This window comes from Cyprinodon tularosa, unplaced genomic scaffold, assembly GCF_016077235.1.
Source record: "Cyprinodon tularosa strain WSP-4 unplaced genomic scaffold, ASM1607723v1 ctg71, whole genome shotgun sequence".
Lineage (NCBI taxonomy): Eukaryota > Metazoa > Chordata > Actinopteri > Cyprinodontiformes > Cyprinodontidae > Cyprinodon > Cyprinodon tularosa.
This window is the reverse complement of record NW_024039463.1, coordinates 3,742,594-3,761,699: the sequence shown is the minus strand read 5'-3', so window position 1 is coordinate 3,761,699 and position 19,106 is coordinate 3,742,594. Positions and strand designations below refer to the sequence as shown.

The 19,106-nt window shown below is 37.8% G+C and overlaps 1 protein-coding gene across 1 annotated transcript in view; it reads right to left on the bottom strand.

Annotated features, from left to right (window-relative positions):
• Positions 1 to 19,106, bottom strand: part of roraa (RAR-related orphan receptor A, paralog a) — a 274,495-nt gene that overhangs the window by 68,342 nt on the left and 187,047 nt on the right. Inside the window, exon 2 of the mRNA XM_038268872.1 lies at positions 14,444 to 14,473. Coding sequence (XP_038124800.1) covers positions 14,444 to 14,473 — 30 coding nt within the window. The remainder of the gene's footprint in view (positions 1 to 14,443; positions 14,474 to 19,106) is intronic.

Below are 19,106 nucleotides of genomic sequence, written 5' to 3'. Positions count from 1 at the left end.
GGCAGGGAGGTGGAACCCTGTGAATTCTAATGAACTGGCAAGTCCCCCCCCCAAAGAAAAAAAAAAACAGCCCCATCTTCATCACAAGAGGATGATAGCATAGAAGAAGGAGGTGATTAGGGTGTAGCGGCTCCTCCATAGCAAACCAAACAGAGCAGGTCATTTCCCTGTGATAATTATGGCTATAACCAGGCATGAGGAATTGATAATGGACCTGCTTATTCTTCATTTTCTGCGAAGGCAACCACTGTGTCTGTCGGGGGGGGGGAGCATTATGATGTGTCTTTTTTCAGTTAGAGGGGTGACTCTGGTAAGAGTTGCAATGGCTGCTGAAAAGGGCAGCAGGGGAACTTGGCCTTTGAGGGAGAAGTTAACGAATGAACTTCATTATTGAGGAGCATACCAGAGAGACCCCCTGGTGTTTGTGATGTATTACCCAGCATCAAACATGTGCACACCCCCGACATCACTGCTGTAGCACAACATCAGCTCTTCGGGGAGTTATGCATCTAAACTAAAATAGTTTAACCTTCTGGCTTGGGGCTAGAAGACAACAGAGAAAAGTGCAGATCTTAATAAAAACAAAAGTTGATTTCAGTAGAAAAGAAAATATTTCCTCTGCTTTCAGCCTGAGTAGTCTTCCGATCATTTTTGTACTGAAAACATCTAGGTGAATAATGAGGCAGTGCCTTTACCTGTGACTGTGTCTTACCCTAAACTAACACATATTTAACATTCTCTATGTGAATTCAGGTAAAGCAAGAGGTCCGGTGAGATGTTCCTGTCATCGAGTCATTTATTAGCTCTGTTCAAGCATGAAAGTAACTTTTCCCCCCAAAAAAAAAGTGACATACAGGAGGGACTTATGTTTTCCTCAAGATTGAGGAAGTTCCTCAGGCTATAGATGTGATGTGCGCCACTTAGCCTCCCCACACCTTCTCGGCCTCCATTGGGTCCAGGATGGAGTTTCTCTGCTGTGGACGACGCGACACGAAGGATCTCTTTCCAGAGCCTGTTCTCAACACTTATACTCTTGACTTATGAGGATGCCATGGATGCAGGGGAGTGATTCATCACTGGATGTGTTCCTCTTGCACCCACACACATTAGTAATGTGGTCCGCTGAGGAGAAGTCCTGTCATCAGTCTGTACCTGGACCCTCCGAACAAGGTAGGTCAACAGGAGGCAGCAGCAGCTGGCCCACTTTTAGTCTTTCACAGCACCTTTAAGTTTTCAGCAGTTCTGCCACAGATGAGCCTGACGGGCATGCTGAGATTAGCTTGGTCAAGAGGAGACACTGTAGTGGCACAGTAAGCCTTTACATTATCTGTGGACTCACTTACACACGGTCAAACTTATCATGAACAAGTTTGGCAGATAAATTAATATGTTTTCAAATTAAAACGCACAGGCACACATCCATGTATATAGAAATCAAGCCCAAAAATTCTACTCTTGATTGTAGAAAAATCCCTTAAACTTTAACCTATAGAATTTTTTTTCCCAGGCTACCTCAAAAGGTTTTTAAAGACCATAGAATTAGTCAAAGCAAACTATAGCCATGAAGGTGGTGCCACAGGTTCTCGATATATGACTGTACAGCCCTGGAGGGCTGTAAAACTGGAGAGTAAAAATGTGCAAGTGAACATTTGTGACTTAGAAAAACGTTTAAGTAAGGCTGATCATTTCAGTTGTTTGGTTTTAGGTTAGAAATAAAAAGGGCTGTTCTTTGAACTGTGGTCATGCACCAAGAAACTTTTTAGGTTGGATCCCCAGTTTGTTTTTCTGGTTGTTTGTAAATAACATATTCGTACAAAGTTTTTCTTGAACAATTAAAAAAATATACATGTTTGTCTCCAAGTGACTCTAGAGCTGCACAAAGTGTTATCTTATCTTAAGTTAGTTAAGTAACCCTAACCCTGTTTTTCTTGAAGTTAATAAGTGTTGCATTATAAAAAGTAAAGACCATCTTTGCATCTGCACCACAAAGATTAATATGAGATTTGGGTGTGCTTCGGTGGGGCAGTGTTTAGCTTGCACGACCGATGTACGAAGGCCTTAGTCCTTGATGTGGCTGACCCGGGATTGAATCCGACCTGTGTTCCTTTGCTGCATGTCTCTCCCCCTCTGTCGTAGCCCCTTTCCAGTCAGCTCACTATAAAAAAAAAACCCACTAATACCCCTTAAAAAAACATAACAAAACATTTAAAAAAAAGTAAATATGAGATTTAATTGGTGTTTTTTTAAAATGTTCTTTTTTTTTAAATACATATTTTGTCCTGATAACATTCCAGACATTTTAGGAAAGTACTTTAAGAGTGAAGAGAAAAGTGTTTACTTATAGTTTGCTTTCCATAGTTATTCATAAATATTAAGATGATCTGATGTGTGTATATTTTGGTACAGATTCTAAAGTTCTCAGGTTATCCATGTAAAACTGCCAAATAAAACCTAATCTTGAGAGTCCCAACTCACCTGTAATACAAACGCAACAAAATAATTCATGGTTTTCTGTTCCTTCCCTAAAATACAGAGTCAATAATCCTGTGACCTTAACATTGTGGGAAATGCATGTTTAAATACCCACCTCAGTATTCATGTTTGTCATTTTACTTGTGAAGATTAGGTGTAAAAAGGCTATTTGAAACCAAAACACAGGATTAAGGGATAATGCTGCTCTGTGTCTTGTGAGTCGACCTTGATTCTGTAATCCAGCACAATACTGGAGAACAGCATATTTCTCGCACTTGTACATTCAATACTCTTACTGTTAAACAGCTCAGTCTGATGAAATGCTGCCTGCATAACGGCGGCATGTTAGAAGATAAAGTACTCAGAATTAAGGAGAACTTTGTTGTAAAATCTTTGGAACAGACACAGAAATAGTATAATAACATTTGTACAAAGAGGGGGATAATTGAAAGGGTTTAAATATTGATCAGAAAAGAATAAAGAAAAGAGCCAACTCTAAAATTTGAAGCAGGATTATTTATGTTAGCATTAATTAACAAGTCTGGACAACAATTAACATGTGTGTAGTATCAAATACCTTGTTATACAGCATACGCGTTTCTCTTTCTTCTTCAGGTATGCTGCGTTGTCCTGACTCCCTACATGTTTTCCTGTCTTTTCTTTCCTCCTTCCATCCTTTTACTGTGCGGCACAGACACAGTAAAATGAAAATCTGCCTTTGATGTCTGGGATCGTATAATGCTGAGCAGTAGAAATCCGCATGCCTCTTATCTGAAGAATCTTAATGATGACGGCTAACTTCACAATGGGTTAACCACATCTCTCTGTTCTCTTGCTGCACAGCCACAGAAACGCAAATTAATAGCAAGGTGGGGAAAAAAAACCCAAAACAAAACAAAACAGAGCATTCTTCTAATAAAGCAGATTCAACAAAATGGGCACAATACGATCAGCACAAATGTCAATGTGTAATATCAACAAAAGCATTTGTGAGCACATCTGCACTCCTCTCTCTAGGTGCAACTTTTTTCTGCTTTAGATACTGAATAGAATGATGAATTTGTCAGATAGAGATGATCTGCATTTTAAATGATTAAACAATGAAGCCGTTTACAGTTTCAGTTCTTTAATTTTTACCCAGTTCAGTTAAGTAGTCATTATTGATCCTACATGGCAACAAACCTCGCCTAAAATATTTTTTATTTCCATTTATAAATAGAAATAAAAATTATAGATAGATAGATAGATAGATAGATAGATAGATAGATAGATAGATAGATAGATAGATAGATAGATAGATTCATTACTTGCTTACACACACACACACATATATATATACATATATATATATATATATACATATATATATATATATATGTATATATATACATATATACATATACATATATATATACATATACATATATATATATATATATATATATATATATATATATATATATATATATATATATATATATATATATATATATATATATATATATGTGTGTGTATATATGTATATATATGTATATATGTATATATATATATATGTATATATATATATACATATATATATACATATATATATACATATATATATATATATATATATATATATATATATATATATATATATATATGTATATATATATATATACATATATATACATATATATACATATATATATGCAAGTAATGAATAGTTAGGCACAAATAGATGTTTTGAAGCATTTATTTCTGTTAAATATGATAATACTCCAATTACAGCTAAATAAAACAAAAACAAACAAACCCTCTGTTGTGATAATTTTAAACAAGCCATCTATGTGACACTAAAAATGCACAAAAGAAGCTGCTCTGAAATTTCTGATCTACTTGTAAGATGCTATTTAATTGAACCTCTAATACTACGTTCACACTGGAAGCAGCAAAAGCAGCAAAGTCGTGTCTGCTGCTTCATCTTGGCTGCTTGTACCAGTTAGTTCTGACGCACGGCTGAAGCAGCTTTGCTGCTCTGGCTGCACGGTGCAAAAGTGTGTCTGACGCGCGTTGGGCGGAGCTACTCTATCCTTTCTTTGCCTTGCAGCTATATTTGCTGTGATCAGTGGGAATAAAGTAGTTTTAATATGTTTTTAAGTGAGAAAATACACCTGAAAACGTAATCAGTGCAGTCAGGTCATTCAGATTATCATCCTGCCTTCCAATATTTTTTCTGTCGGAGCCGCTCAGACCCCCACATACCGACAGTAGGAATCCCTTCATCAGCAGCCTCTGGCTGGGTCACCGCCTCAGGGTTTACCGCGGCAGCTGGTAGGTGTTTTTCATCTAAATAATCCAAACTGCAGGCAGCAGATTTCTGCATTTTAAGTTAATTTATGCGTCAATAAACAGTTTCAGAGGAGTGATCATAGCACTCTGTATCATCAGCGATGTGTCTCTCTCTCTGCCAGCTCCCAGATCAGCTCCTCTGATTGGTTGAGGCGGCGCGTCGAGCAGCCAAAGTTAAATTTTTCAATCTTGGGCTGCAGCGCGTTTGCGGCACGTCACGCGCGTCAGATACTTAAACGCCCCAGACGCGCTGCTTCAGCTGCTCAGATGCGCTGCGCCTGCTGCTCAAAACGCGCTGCGGGACCTTTTGCTGCGCCTTGACGCGCGTCAACCATTGACTTTGCATGTAAACTCGCTGTTTCTGCCGCACCTGCCGCGTCCGGTGTGAACGCAGCATTAGACACCATGGCCACTGTGTAACATGGTGGTGGGAGCATATGGTTTGGGAATGGTTTTCTTCAGCAGGATCCATGAGTCTAATCAAAAGTATTGGAAAGATGGGGACAGTTAGATGCAGGTCATGTATGGGATAGTTTGGTAAAGACTTGTCATTTTGGATTTTCGATGTGTAGGACAAGAAATAGGTTGTATTTTGAAATCAAACCAGACAAATTAGTGGATGCAATCTGGCTAAGTGTAAAAAATGTTATTACTACAAAACTATATCATAAAAGTACTGTGTATAGTGCGTAGCAAACCCATGACTCCACACCATGCACCTTCCTCATCTGGTCTGGATCCTCTCTGGCTTCATCCTGTGTCTCCCGACACAAATCAAAGCTTTTGTTATGTGGAAAGACCTCTTAACCTGATTTTTTTCACACAGAGGAAAAGTGAACAGAGGAAAAACCTGTGTGAAAGCTGAACGGTCACGTGGACAATGATGTTGTAACAGTGGATGGCAGTCATTTCCCCCAAGGCAGACACTGTCTTAGCATACCTCTTGCTCTCTTTCACCTGAGACGTCCAGCGTAAGAGAAATCGGCCACTGCAGATGGGGCCAAATACCCATCCAAGCATTGTATCCTTGTCACATGTCACTTACTCTCGTTTCCTGGTTAGACAACACTTCAAAGACAGGGTCTTCAGTTGTGCCAGCCACAAAAGAGAAAGGCTGAGGGGAAAAAAAGCTGATGAGGTCTCTCTTTGCTCTAGCTCAAATTCCCTAAAAGACTTGACACTGAGAGGAGAACCAGATTAGGAGCCAACAAAAGCAGTGAAGGCTGAGTCCAAAGAATCCTGTCCCGAACCCCTATGGCTCCCCTTGCAGCAAACCAGGCCCCTCGTTTGTGATAAAAAGAAAAGCCTTCGGCCACAGAACCTGCAGTGACAGTGCATGTACAAAGGCCATTTCTAATTTCATGAAATGACAGCCATAATTCTTTTAGCGAAAGACGAGGACTTGCCATAGTGAGCAGGAAAGGAAAAGACATGGCAATCGAGGAAAAATGGAGAAAAATCATGTTGGCCTGGTTTACGACAAATAGATAACTCTATTGATTTCCCTTTTACAGTGACTGTCCATTGCTCACTGCTGTGATTGCACTGACCTAGTTAAAGAGGAAAAAGCCATCTATTTAAGAATAAACCAAAATGTCTGGATAGAAAACACTTCTTCTGTAGAACAAACAAAGTAAGGTGAGTGAGGGCGATTGTTTTTTTTGTCAATTTGAGCTTTCAGTGTTGCTGTGGGAAAAGAGAAACAAGCAGTTCCAGAGTCATGCTGAGAACCAAATAACTTCCCCCAGATTGGGAGGTTATGTCTGCTGCAGTCATAACTGTTGTAACTCCCAACAAAAAAAACAAAAAACATTTTAATTGCTATAATATTACTAAACAAAAATCAACATTATGACGCTACTCCAATTTTAAAATGTTTATGAAAGCATTTGCTGAGTTTCGTATGGTTTGGGTTGATGATTCCTTTGTGTCTGCAGTGCCTGTGTGTCCCGCTCCACCATGTCTGCGCCGCACGTCTTGCTCGAGTATCTCACTCGGCTCTGCTCAGGGGACTCTTGCTGGCTGATCTTCATTATCAGCCCTAGCTTAACAATGTTCTGGATGCACTTCCCACATGAGTGCAACTAACAAATCCCCAAAGAGCTGAATCAAGGCAACAATGTGATGAAATACCTTCAAACAACAACCAAGCCTGGAACACGGAGCTATGCAGAGACAACTCACACTGCCCCCAGGGCGATTCCACTGAAGTGTGCCTGTTGCCAAGCAAAATTACACAGCAACTGGGACGTATTATTCTCCTCAATTGGCAATGTACAGCACCATTAAGGACCATAAATCTCATGTTTGATTAACTGGAAAATCATAGACAGTTCAACCGTTTAGTTTCATGCAAAACAGCCAGATAAACTTTGCCATGAATGTTTTAAGAGTTTATAAGATGCTGCTGAAGTTTTTCATCTTAATTTAAAGGTTTAAAGTACATGGGCATGAAATTATTTTTCTATCACATGCAAAATGCTACTGTAATTATGATGAGAAAAACATGAGCCACCATGAAACATGATAACTGTGGGTATGGGGTGCATCATAGTATTGCACAGATGAACCATGTATTTTTTTCCCAGCACTTATAAAAATCATACATTACCAACAGCTATGCAAAAAGCAAATGAAAAAGTTGATATTGAGGTGTTTAAGAATAAGAATCTGTAGAAGCAGTTCTTATACACAGATTGTTTTGAGAAAAAGCAACATATCTCCTTTTAGTGTAAAATTTAAATTTCTGTACCTTTGCAGACACGTTTGACTAAAGAGCAAGAATACATATCTTATACAGAAGTTCAGTGAAAAAATTATAATGATGGGGCTGAAGGTGTTGCTTCAGATAGATAATAGCTTTCATTGTATCTGACGAGCACAAAAACTAATTTAGGTAAATGAGACATTTTCAATACGCTTCTCCCTTGCTCTTCAAATTAATGTTCCGTAATGACAAAAAGTCAAAAGGAAAACAAAAAAGGATGAACTGAAACAAATAATGAAGCATACAAACTCAGACTTTTTCATTTTGATTTAGCCTCAAATAGTGCTCTAATTTCTCCAACTCTGCATGCATGCTCTCCCTTTAACTCCACACAAGAATCTAATTAATCCAGCCTCTTTAAATAAACAAAGGAGTTTGGCTGTACAATCAGTATAAGAGTGTACGTTACACACAAGAGAAACTCAATACAAGCCGAAAGCAAATAAATGATGATGCAGGAGTGAGGCCATGTTTCTCCATCAGTGTAAGAAGTCTGTCAACACAATAGAGATAAATATTGTGAAGGCAGAAAAGAAATTGGGGCTGTCTAAAAATGCATCTTTGAAATGAGGCGAGAGGAAACCTCGGCTGTCTGGACTGCTCCTTTATCCCACAGTCACAGTTGTGTTGCTGCCTCCCTCTGGCCAATTCAATTTCCAATCCTATGCTAAACACACATTACTTATACCTTTAATGGAGAAAAATTATGCTAACATCTGTCAAATATAGTGAAATAAAAATACATTAATGATAATAAAGCATGTCAATTCTGGTTTAATTTGAACCAAAAGTCTTTTTTTCAGGGAAGAGCTTCAAACATAGCACTTTTACTGTTGTTATCTTTAGTGTTACCAGAACATATTTTAGTATGGACCTTGTTTTAGGAAATATATGGATATTTCTATCATTTCTAATGTTTTCCTTAAAGGTGCAGCAGCAGATCTTTTCTGACGCTTTTTTTACAATGTGGCTTAAAAATCTCCCCAAAGCAGCTTAGCAAGCAGTGAAATAAAAGTTCTGGAAGTGAAACTAAAATAAATGGTCTCTGCTACAGTGCGAAATCAATGAATAACCCCAACCAATCACAAAAGATGGTCCGCTGTACACGATTGGTTCATCACACGTCAATCATGGTCGTCTGCTTGTCCCTCCTTCTTGTGCGCGTACCCTGACACATGAACGAATCAACCCCCCAATGCTCGTGCAGGACGCCATGGCTGAAAGCTAGCCACTTTTATGCTAAGTTCACACATAAAGCAGCAAGAGCAGCAAAAACGTGCGTGCTGCTTCATTTTTTATGCTTTTACAAATAAAGTTCTGATGCACAGCCGAAGTATCTTTGCTACTCTGGCTGCGCGGTGGAAAAAGTGGGTCTGATGCGTGTTGGGCAGAGCTACCCTATCCTTTCTTTGCCTCTAACAATGGCAGTTATATTTGCTGTGATCAGTGGGTGAAAAGTAGTTTGAATCTATTTTGAAGTGAGCAAGTCCTCCGGAAAACATCGTCAGTGCAGTTAGTTCATCCAGATTACCATCCTGCCTTCAAATATTATTTCTGTTGCAGCTGCTCAGACCCCCGTACACCAGCAGCCTATGGCCCGGTCGTCTCCTTGCGGTTTGCCGCGCCGGTTGGAAGGCGTTTCTCATGTATGTAATTCAAACTGCAGGCACCAGCATAATAAAAACGAACATGTTTTGCTGGCAGATTTCAGCATTTTAAGTTAATTTAGGTGTTAATAAACTGTTTCAGAGGAGTGATCATAGCATTCTGCATCATCAGTGCTGCCAATGTCCCTGCCAGCTCTGAGATCAGCGACGCACTGCTTTAGCTGCTCAGACGAGCTGCAGACAGCATGCGCGTTCATGTGTTTTGAAGGCGTGGTTTGTTGGGATGGTCTAAAGGGAGAGGCATAGTTGTGTATGTTCAAAAATATAGCTTGCTGGAACTGTTTTCCAAGATCTCCTACAGCACCTTTAAGATGTATATTTTAAAATGTGCAGACAAATTTGGCCAGTGACAGTAATTATATGACTTTGAACTTGATCAGCCAGTCCTAAAATGTTAAGTCGACTGCAGCCTTCAGTGAGAATGCTGTTACTAAAGGGAAATAAAACTAAAAGTCAGTTATTTGCTGTATCAACGAGGTGTAGTCAGATGAATAGCAGAAATGTAAGAAGCAATATAAAAGGTAAGACTTCTAAAACATGTTGAGGCATGTCTGCAGAAAACGGGGAGCCGATAACACGATGGCTAAAGAGATCCCAGCCAGGACGTCGATCTTTTGACTGGAGCTTTTAGAAACATTGGGATGTCAGGTGATAGCATTAAATATAATACCGTATGTAATTAAAAACATATGTGATAGCATTACACAGAATAGAACAATAGAAGAACAATTTGTGATGATTTTGTTTTATATTTGCCAATATTCTTTACATTTTCCAACCAAAATAAAAAAAATAAATACTAAATCACTTCAGGCTGTTGTTTGATTTATACTATTAGGTACTTTTCGATTTGTTTTGAATGTTTAATTAAAAGTCTAAGCTTACACCACTTTAAAATTAGATAATTTTGCTTGATCTGACCCAAGATATGACCCCATGGTCTTTCTGCATGCAGTTTGGTTTGCATTTCCTTCTTGTGTATGCGTGGGTCCTCCCCGGGTACTCCAGCTTCCTCTCACAGACCAAAAACATTAATTTTAGGTTAATTGGCTTCTCTAAATTGTTCTTGAGTGTGAATTTGTGTCTGCATGGTTATAAGTCTCTGTATTGCCCTGGCGACCTGTCCAGGTGCTACACCGCATCTCACCCATAGACAGCATGGGTGCCGGCCCCAACGCGACCCTAACGGCATAAGCAGCAGAAGACGGATGGATGCATAATAATAATGTTAATAACCTTAATCTTTTCATTTATTTTTTTGCAGATTTCGACAGGGACGTTTACTTTAAAAAAAAGTGGGGAATCTCAGCCAACTCTGATAGAGGTGATCAGAGGAGATAGATGAGGTGGCAAATCATAACTTTTTTTTTTTTTATCTGTTTAAAACCTCTAGACGTTTGAATTACAAATCCCTCTGATAAGAGAGAGAGGATGCAGCAGGCAGTGAATGTGCTCAAAATCCATGGATCATTTTCTAAAATCATTTTCCTCTCACTTTTTTGTGTTATTTTTAAACCAAAAGTGGGTACGCAACCATATATAGTGACATTATGAACCATTGCATTTTCTGCATGAAAATACATTTTCTTAAAAAGTAAAAAAAAAAGTTGCAAAAAACATCCCCTTTTCAAACTAATATATCAAACCCTCAAGTAAAATTTATAATAAAATATAATAATATAATTTCTACTTGGGAGTAGATTTTGTGAATATTTAAGTATAAATATGAGTGCCACGTAGGGAGGAAAACCAAAACTTACAAATTCTGATCAGTGCACCCGAGGAGATATTAATCTTAATATTTCTGTATTTCCATTCAAATAGTCAACAATCAGCATAATGTACATACACAGCTCCAAGATGGTGAAAAGGTTAGTTAATCAGGCGATCTGCTGTGTTCAACACAGAGCATCCTGGCTACATGACACAAGTCTCTGTGTGTATGCTTGTGAGTTGGATAGTTCTCTGCAATAAGAGCTGTGAGACAGAGTCCCAGACTGCTGATGGGAGATTAGAGGTGAGACGTCTAATCTCAATGTAATCAGGCCCTGCATCTGAGCCTTTGCTCCACACCAACAGGTCCAAACAGAAACTCATCTCACAGAAAACACGGCCCTGATGAAGTAAAAGATGGTGATGGGGAGTATCTGGTGTCAACCATCAAAGTCTGAGAGGGAAAAAAAGAAAAGCAGGTAAAATTTAATTATTTTTCTCTCATGTCTTGGAGGCTCAGGCTGTTTTGACAGGAATTAGTCCATATAACAGAGTGAGTGGTAAAACTGCCAAGGACGTGTTCAGGAAAACCACAGCTAAATACTTAATGATAATTAAAGCTTGGTGGTAAAAAAAAAAAAAAAAAAAAATGGCATCAGAGAGGTGCAGAGAGATCAAGGGAAATGAGCATTTTAAGTTATGTTAAGACAAATAATCTGTGAAAAAAAAGCATTAAAAGTGGACATTACAGCTTCTGGAGAAAGGACAAGTATCTGTTTTCATCTAGGACACTTCACCTTCTGATGGCTCAATGATTAGTGAATTTGGGTAGATAGAGGAGAGGGAAGTGGAGGAGAAGAGGCTGCCAGTGAACAGCTGCCCCTGTAATTTATATTGATGAGGGGACTGGCATGGCAGGGAGCTTCCAGCAGTTTGATCACTCAGGCAGAGTAGAGAGTCAGCGAGACACCACCAATCTCTGTGGTTTAGGTTGGAGTAGGGAGACCTCTTAAAATCACACACACACATTCACAGAAACCATACTTTTATGAGGTGTACCTTGAAAAACGATTTATTCTAAGCAAACTTTTCCACATTTTTTCATATTACTCTCAAATTTTCATGTAGCTTATAGCAGAGTTGGACATAACCTATGCATGATTTTAAAAACTAAAACTGTGACATGTTTTTGTATTTAGACCAATCTGATACACTGGAAGCTGATTTCAGAGAGCTGACATACTGCTTTGTCGGACGGTGTTGAAGAAATCATCTGATCCTGAATGCGACTAAAAAAGGGAGACAATTGTAGATTTTAAGCAAAAAAAATAAATAAATAAAAAAGTAAAACCCTATAGCCGTCATGGGGGACGAAGCAGAGGTGGTGGAGGGGTAAAAATGGTTTGGTTTTTACCTGAACAGCAGGCTGCAACGAAAATGCAGCTATGAAAATGTATACAAGAAAGGATGGAGCGGACTGATTTGAGGATGCTAAGGTCCTTGGAAGGAAAAATAAAGACAGCTGCAAGGAGACTTGTTTAAATCTGCTGCAATCTATCTGGAGGACACAGAAAAGATTATTATTGCTTTGAATGGAGGAAAACCAACACCAAACGACAACCTAAACTCACCATTGCCATGATAAATGTGGTTGGCAGCATTAAGCTTTGGGTTCTTTCATCAGTAAGGACTTATAAACTGGTCAGAACTGATGGGGAGATCGGTTGAGATAATTACAGGGACATCCTGAAAGCTATTAATCATACAAAGCTGATAGAGACATGCTCTTAAAAAATACGAAGCTGTAACGTCAGGAAAAGTTTGTCCTACAAAATAAAGACTAAGAAGGGCTGGATATAAGCATAGAACAATTGTATTTATTAAAATAAAAAAATAAAAAAAACACTAACAATTTCCAGTAACCCAATATTCACTGTTCCCAGTCATAAAAAAAAAAAAAAAAGTGTAGGCATAACCTGGCAAATCACAATGTTATCATTCTAAGAACAGAGATAGATCCACCGGCTGGCTATAAGCATGTGGGGCAGAAACATCTCCCTCATTATTACTCCACCAACCATATAATCACCAAGCTCCCCCTTTACAACCTCAATGACCATTAACTGGCCCTTGAACTCCTTCTGATCGCGCAGCCCTGATGAGGCGCTGCAGCCGCTTCCTGTCTGTGAGGCAGAGCAATCAGATACTTGTTAAGGAGATTTACTTTGATTTTTTTTTTTTCTCAGAGTTATGATTTGAATATTTCTAACTGAAATGAGATGGTTAAGTCCAGTTTCAGCCTAGGGCTTTTAAATTCAACACTCTTAAATTATACTCTTTGATTTGGGTCCCTTTTTTCCCCTCCGTATGGAGGTGCTTAAAGTAGCACTAATTAAGTTGGTGGGACAAGAGAACTATGGGTCAAAATGTGTGTTCCTCTCAACATTAAGAGACCCTGACCCCAGCATATAATTATAGTAGCACCTCCAGACAAGCAAATAGCTTAACACATCTTCATTCTGCACCGTCTGAGCAAGGTAGAGCTGTGTAGCATTGCAGACCATATCCTTTGCTCCACTGCCTGATGTAACCGAGAGCCGGGGTGCTTTATGCTCACAGTCTAAAACGCTCCGACCGCTCTTACAAAAAGCCCCTCTGGCTTCCCCCTCTCCACAAGTTGCATCAGAGCGATCAGAGAAAAAGAATAGCCTTCAGGGCTAGTTTCTTCCATTCACACAGAGGGATACAAATACACACATAAGCCTTTTTGTTGCATACACAGACAGGCAGCAGAACATCCCCACAAAAAAAAAAAAAAAAAAAAAAATTACATGCGTTTTCAATTGCACTTCACACATGCCAAAATACTGTACAAATCACCAGGAGATTATTGATTCCTGCAGGTTTGGCTGCTCATCAATTCTTAACGTGAGGAGTGAAATTTAAAAGGCTGAGCTTCACAGTATTACTGTAGCGCTTGCAGATGCCTTGCATGTTAGATTAGAGAAACGTGTCAACGCCTGCCCTGATATCTTTCAATTTTTGCCGATATAATCTGTATTGAAGAACATAGAAGTCTGGTAGTTAGTGCAGCCTCAGAGGTTACAAACCACCATACAACACCACATCCTTGTTGTTCAGCTGCAATATCTTGCAGAAAACAAAGAGATGCTATACCACACTGTCTGCTACAAATGTGCATGATTATCTAGCAAGTCACAAGACTGCACAGCATTTTGATTTCCTCTCGGGGTTATCATTTTCTTTACAGTACACAAGAGAAGAAATACAAAGAAGTGAGAGTGAGATAGATTTCAGAAAGGAAATCTACTGTGTCAGGCAAAACTGAAAAATAAGCAGATGGGAGACAAATACAGTCACTGGATCGCCCATCTATATGAAACAAGAGACATTTTCCCCACATAATGATGGGCTTTGCATAAAGCTTTAACAACTCAGAGTTTCTAATGAAGACAAAAAAAATAGTACTTACAAGTGTGTGTCTTCTTTGTGACTGAGATACCTGCAAAGATGAAACGAAATATATTAAAGCCTACAGTCACTAATACAAAAGGCAGAAATATCATTTTTTTAAAATATATATTTTCCAAAATCTACAAAAATTATATTAATAATAATGAAACTAGAAGGTGAACTTTAAATGAGATAGCTAGAAGTTTAACTCCTCCTGGGGAGTAGGTGGCACACTCGCATGCTCTCATTCCAACTTTGGCTACTGTGGTCTGGACCTACTGTGGATGTGTTATTTCTTTTTAAATAAGTTGCTTCAATTAAAAATTTTGTGGAATGAAGGTTTTTCCTTGGCCTATTTTGTGTGATAAAATGTTAGTTTGAATAGAAGTAATGATAGAGAAATTCTGTACCATTCACTATGCTATACTGTTTAGGGGGACAGAAAGCAGGTGTCTCCCCTCCCTACTCTAGATAAGGGTAAGGGGAAGGTCATTAGAAATAAGGAGTTCATATAAAGCCTCCTTCATGCTATGGTCAAAACTTATGCTCTTATCGTTCTCCCGTCACTGTTTCTGGTGTGAACGGAATACAGTTGTTTATCTGAGCAAATTTATGTCCTAGGGGTAGGGGTATGTTTCTGAATGCTTCAGAATCACACTCAGCTGTATTCAGCTGTTTTGTGCCATTCTCCTCTGCAGAGTAAAATAAAACGCTTTCTTCCTTGCATATCAACTCTCAGTGCTCATTTTTACTTCACAATTTGCAGTTTTGACAACCTGGTCTCACATCTTTTGAACCATGATTGTCCTGCTTTTAGCTAAACCCATCATCCAATTTGGCCAGACAACCTTCAATTTGCTTCTTGAAAAAAATTCACAGCAAAGACTGATGCTGTTGACTTGTTCAGCGATCTGTACTACAGGAGTTTAGCACCACATACGGTGCCTTATCATCAAACACAACGCAAATGCAAACTTAAAAGCATGTGCAAAGCTTATCTACATTCAAGGTGAAATTTTTTGTTTTGTTTTGTTTATGTGAGTGTGCCTTCATGAATAACAAGATCATATCCTAATGACCAAAACCTACAAACTTATGGGTGGAAGATATGCAAATTAAAAAATATACCTACAAAATTATTCATCCACTTTGAGCACCTTTTTTGCATCTCTTATTAGTACATTCAAATTAGGGTACAAATTAATTAATTCTACAATTGTGGTAACAAAGGAGGCAGTGATACAAATAGAGACAAGACAAAAAGAAGAGAGAGACTTTGTATGCATGTAAACATATCTGGATTGTCAAAAAACAAGTAGATTATTTGTGGGGAAAAAAGGCATCTGCTCGGACCACTGTGAATTAATGCAGCAAGAACCAAACAATCTTTATGCAGTTAAACCAAAATGAGCTAAAAAAGCACTCGGAGAGAACAGACCTGTCCGCCAAGCAGCAAATTATACCCCAAATTGTGATTTACACCTAAAGCTAAAACTACCAAATACCAAATTGAAATTAATTGTTCCTTGGCATGAGGCACACCTCAATGTTAGAAGCACACCGATGCATCTTTTAAAATTCATATATATATATATATATATATATATATATATATATATATATATATATATATATATATATATATATATATATATATATGAACATCCGGCCCATAAAAGAAATTTTGGGAGAAAGTCAAAATCTGTAATCTTAACTTGTGGTGAGAGGGATTACTTTTCTTCCTCATAGTTTCTTTATAAACTCTTGATGAAAACAGTTAAGTTGTATAAAATAATTTTGGGCCCATCATATTTTGTCATATTTTTGATCAATTGAAGCAGTTTAGAGTGTAAACTTGCTGTAAATCTAACCGTGATTTTTTCTTTATTAGAGGTATGTTGGAGGAAGTAGCAGAAAAATGCAGCATTTTCAGTTATTATGAGTGAATTAAAATCTTTTTAAATTTAACCTATTATCATATTTTAATTTGAACATATTTAACATTTTTTTTACTTTTTGTAGCATTATAAGATACTAGCAATAATAAGAATGATTATTCTATATTTTTCAACAATTATTATGAATATTACATATAACTCCAATGCTTAGAACCCATCCTTTCTTAAGGCCACAATTTGCTCCTTTTAATGGAGCGGACCAAAGCTTTTGCTCATCGTGCTCCTAGTGCGCACAGTATCTATAGTTCAACAGCTACATAGCCGCTTATTGCACAAGCAGTTTTTTGTTTTTTTTTTCCCAGTCAATTTGGCATCTTTTATTTTGATTCTATGAAGATCAGGCTCTGTATGTGTGCTGGCTAGTTTGTCAGTTAAGGTTTTTGCTATATCAAAAACTGTCACAAGGTGGTTATGAGTATAATTTCCAAGCAAAAGAGGAAATTTAAATAAAAAACAAACAACATTTGGAATACTAATGCACTGCCTACTGATTAGGCCGGGGAAAATGAGTAATCTTCAGTGCCTAAGGGGAATGAAGGCACTTTGACCGAAGTGTCCATAAATCCATACAATCTATAGAAAAAATAAAAAATGACAAGTGCAAAAATATTGTATCTGAAAGCACATGTCAGGCGTAGCCTTTTCTTATGCCAGGTAATGCAGTAGTAAATATCTATCAGTGTTCAGAACTTTGGATAAAAATAAAAACCTTAAATGATATATTAATAATAACGTCTTTTGGGGGTCGACCCATTGAGCAGCTGCTTTAGATCGTACTGTGACTCCTCCTGTCTGAAACATCGGTCTAACGCCTCAGGAGTCTGGCACAGACAAACGCCGAGCTAACCAAAGTCCCCCACGGCCCTGTTGCACACTCATGCTATGCAGGACAGAGAGCACAATAATAGATCCCACTTGTCATGCGGAAGCAATGGCTAATTTTTTCTACAGCCTGCATTTGAAACTCAGGGGACAGCATTTTGACATGATTCAATAACTCGCAGAAGAACAGGAAGAGAAAAAAAAGGCGTCTGGCCATAGATAACGATGCTTCAAACATGTAGGAAGGGGAAGCAAGTCAAAGAGCAACGAGGGGGAAAACAAATAAGCCCTTCAGTCTTTTATGGACATAGCACAAACCTACAAATTATATCAACTCCACAAGGCAGAAAAGAGGAGTGTGTGGACTTGTTATTATCATGGTGTGGGGACTTTTATCTGTTTTTACAGTCATGTAATAGGGACCTATGTCCTTATGGGGACCAAAAACCTTTTCCTCATATGGTAAAGTTCTCTTCTTTGAGGACTAAAGTGTGATTTCAGTTCAGGTTGGGGTTAGGGTACGTGTTGGGGTTAGGCAATATAAAATGAAATTAAATCACTGAAATGTCCCCATAAGTGATGAAAATATGAATCTGTGTGTGTTGAAGGTGGGGGCGGGGGGCTTGAGAGTCACCTAGGGGCTGTCAGTCTTTGATGCAGCTCCGACATTGTTCTTGTGCTCCAGGCAAAAAAAACTTCAGCTTGGTTCAACTTTAGCTTTATGCAAAGAAAACATAAACTAAAATGCTGCCTTAAATCAACACCTTAGTGAAATGACATGGAATTCATTTTGATCTGATGTTGAACTAACGACGAGCTGTGTCTATATGGTGCACAACAAGACAGAAGAAAAAAAAAAAAAACTGTAACGGTTTCTGTTTCAAGGTAGGACATTTTTTTTTTTTAGACCACAGCTGGTGTGTGTAGTGGTTACTGAATTACACAGAAATAGACTGTGTTTTCCTGGATTTTTGTCGGCCTCTTGTAATCTCAAAAAAACAAACAAAAACAAACCAGCAAAAAAAACCTCAGCCGTTTAAAAAAAGGTTTGTATCCATTTCAGGTGTAAATGTGCAAAAGCATAAAAAAACAAACAAATAAAAATAAATCTCACTTTACATTTAAGAATTAGGAAACTTTGCATTGACACTATCAATCAATGCTTGATGAGAGATCCAACAGCCGTTACCATCCATTCACTTTGTGAAATGTTTTTATCATAGAGGAAATCAACATTTGTGTGAACAGCATATACAGTTCAAATGTTGTTGCCCATCGTTAGCCACAGAGACCACACTCACAGTCACTTGCTCCTCCTACTTGTTAGAGAATTACTCGTCTTTCATTTAAATTCCCTAGAATGAAAGAGCCAATGTTGATATATATATATATATATATATATATATATATATATATATATATATATATATATATATATATATATATATATATATATATATATATATATATATTCACAAATAATGAATCCATTGATATTAAAACAGAACAATAAAATTCAGGCTAAGATAAAATCTGCTTTACTCCTTAAAACAACAATTTTACAAGATACTCTGACATTATTAATGCCCACATAAGTAATAACCAAGGCTTTACACTGCAAAATTTATCTAGAAATAATTGAAAATCTCTTAAATTAAGTGAAGTTACTCTTAATTTAAAGCAGGAAAACAAGATTGTTTGCCAATGGAATGAGTATTTTTACTCTTAGAGTAAGTTAATTACATAATATGCACTTGAAGTAAGACAATGCAGTTCTTTTTTCTTATTTTAAGTGTAAATTGTCTCGTTTCACTGGCAAAATGTCTCACTTACCCCCCCATTTCAAGAAAAAATGCACTTATTTTAATTTGATTTACATTTTTTGCAGTGTAGGCTCTAAGG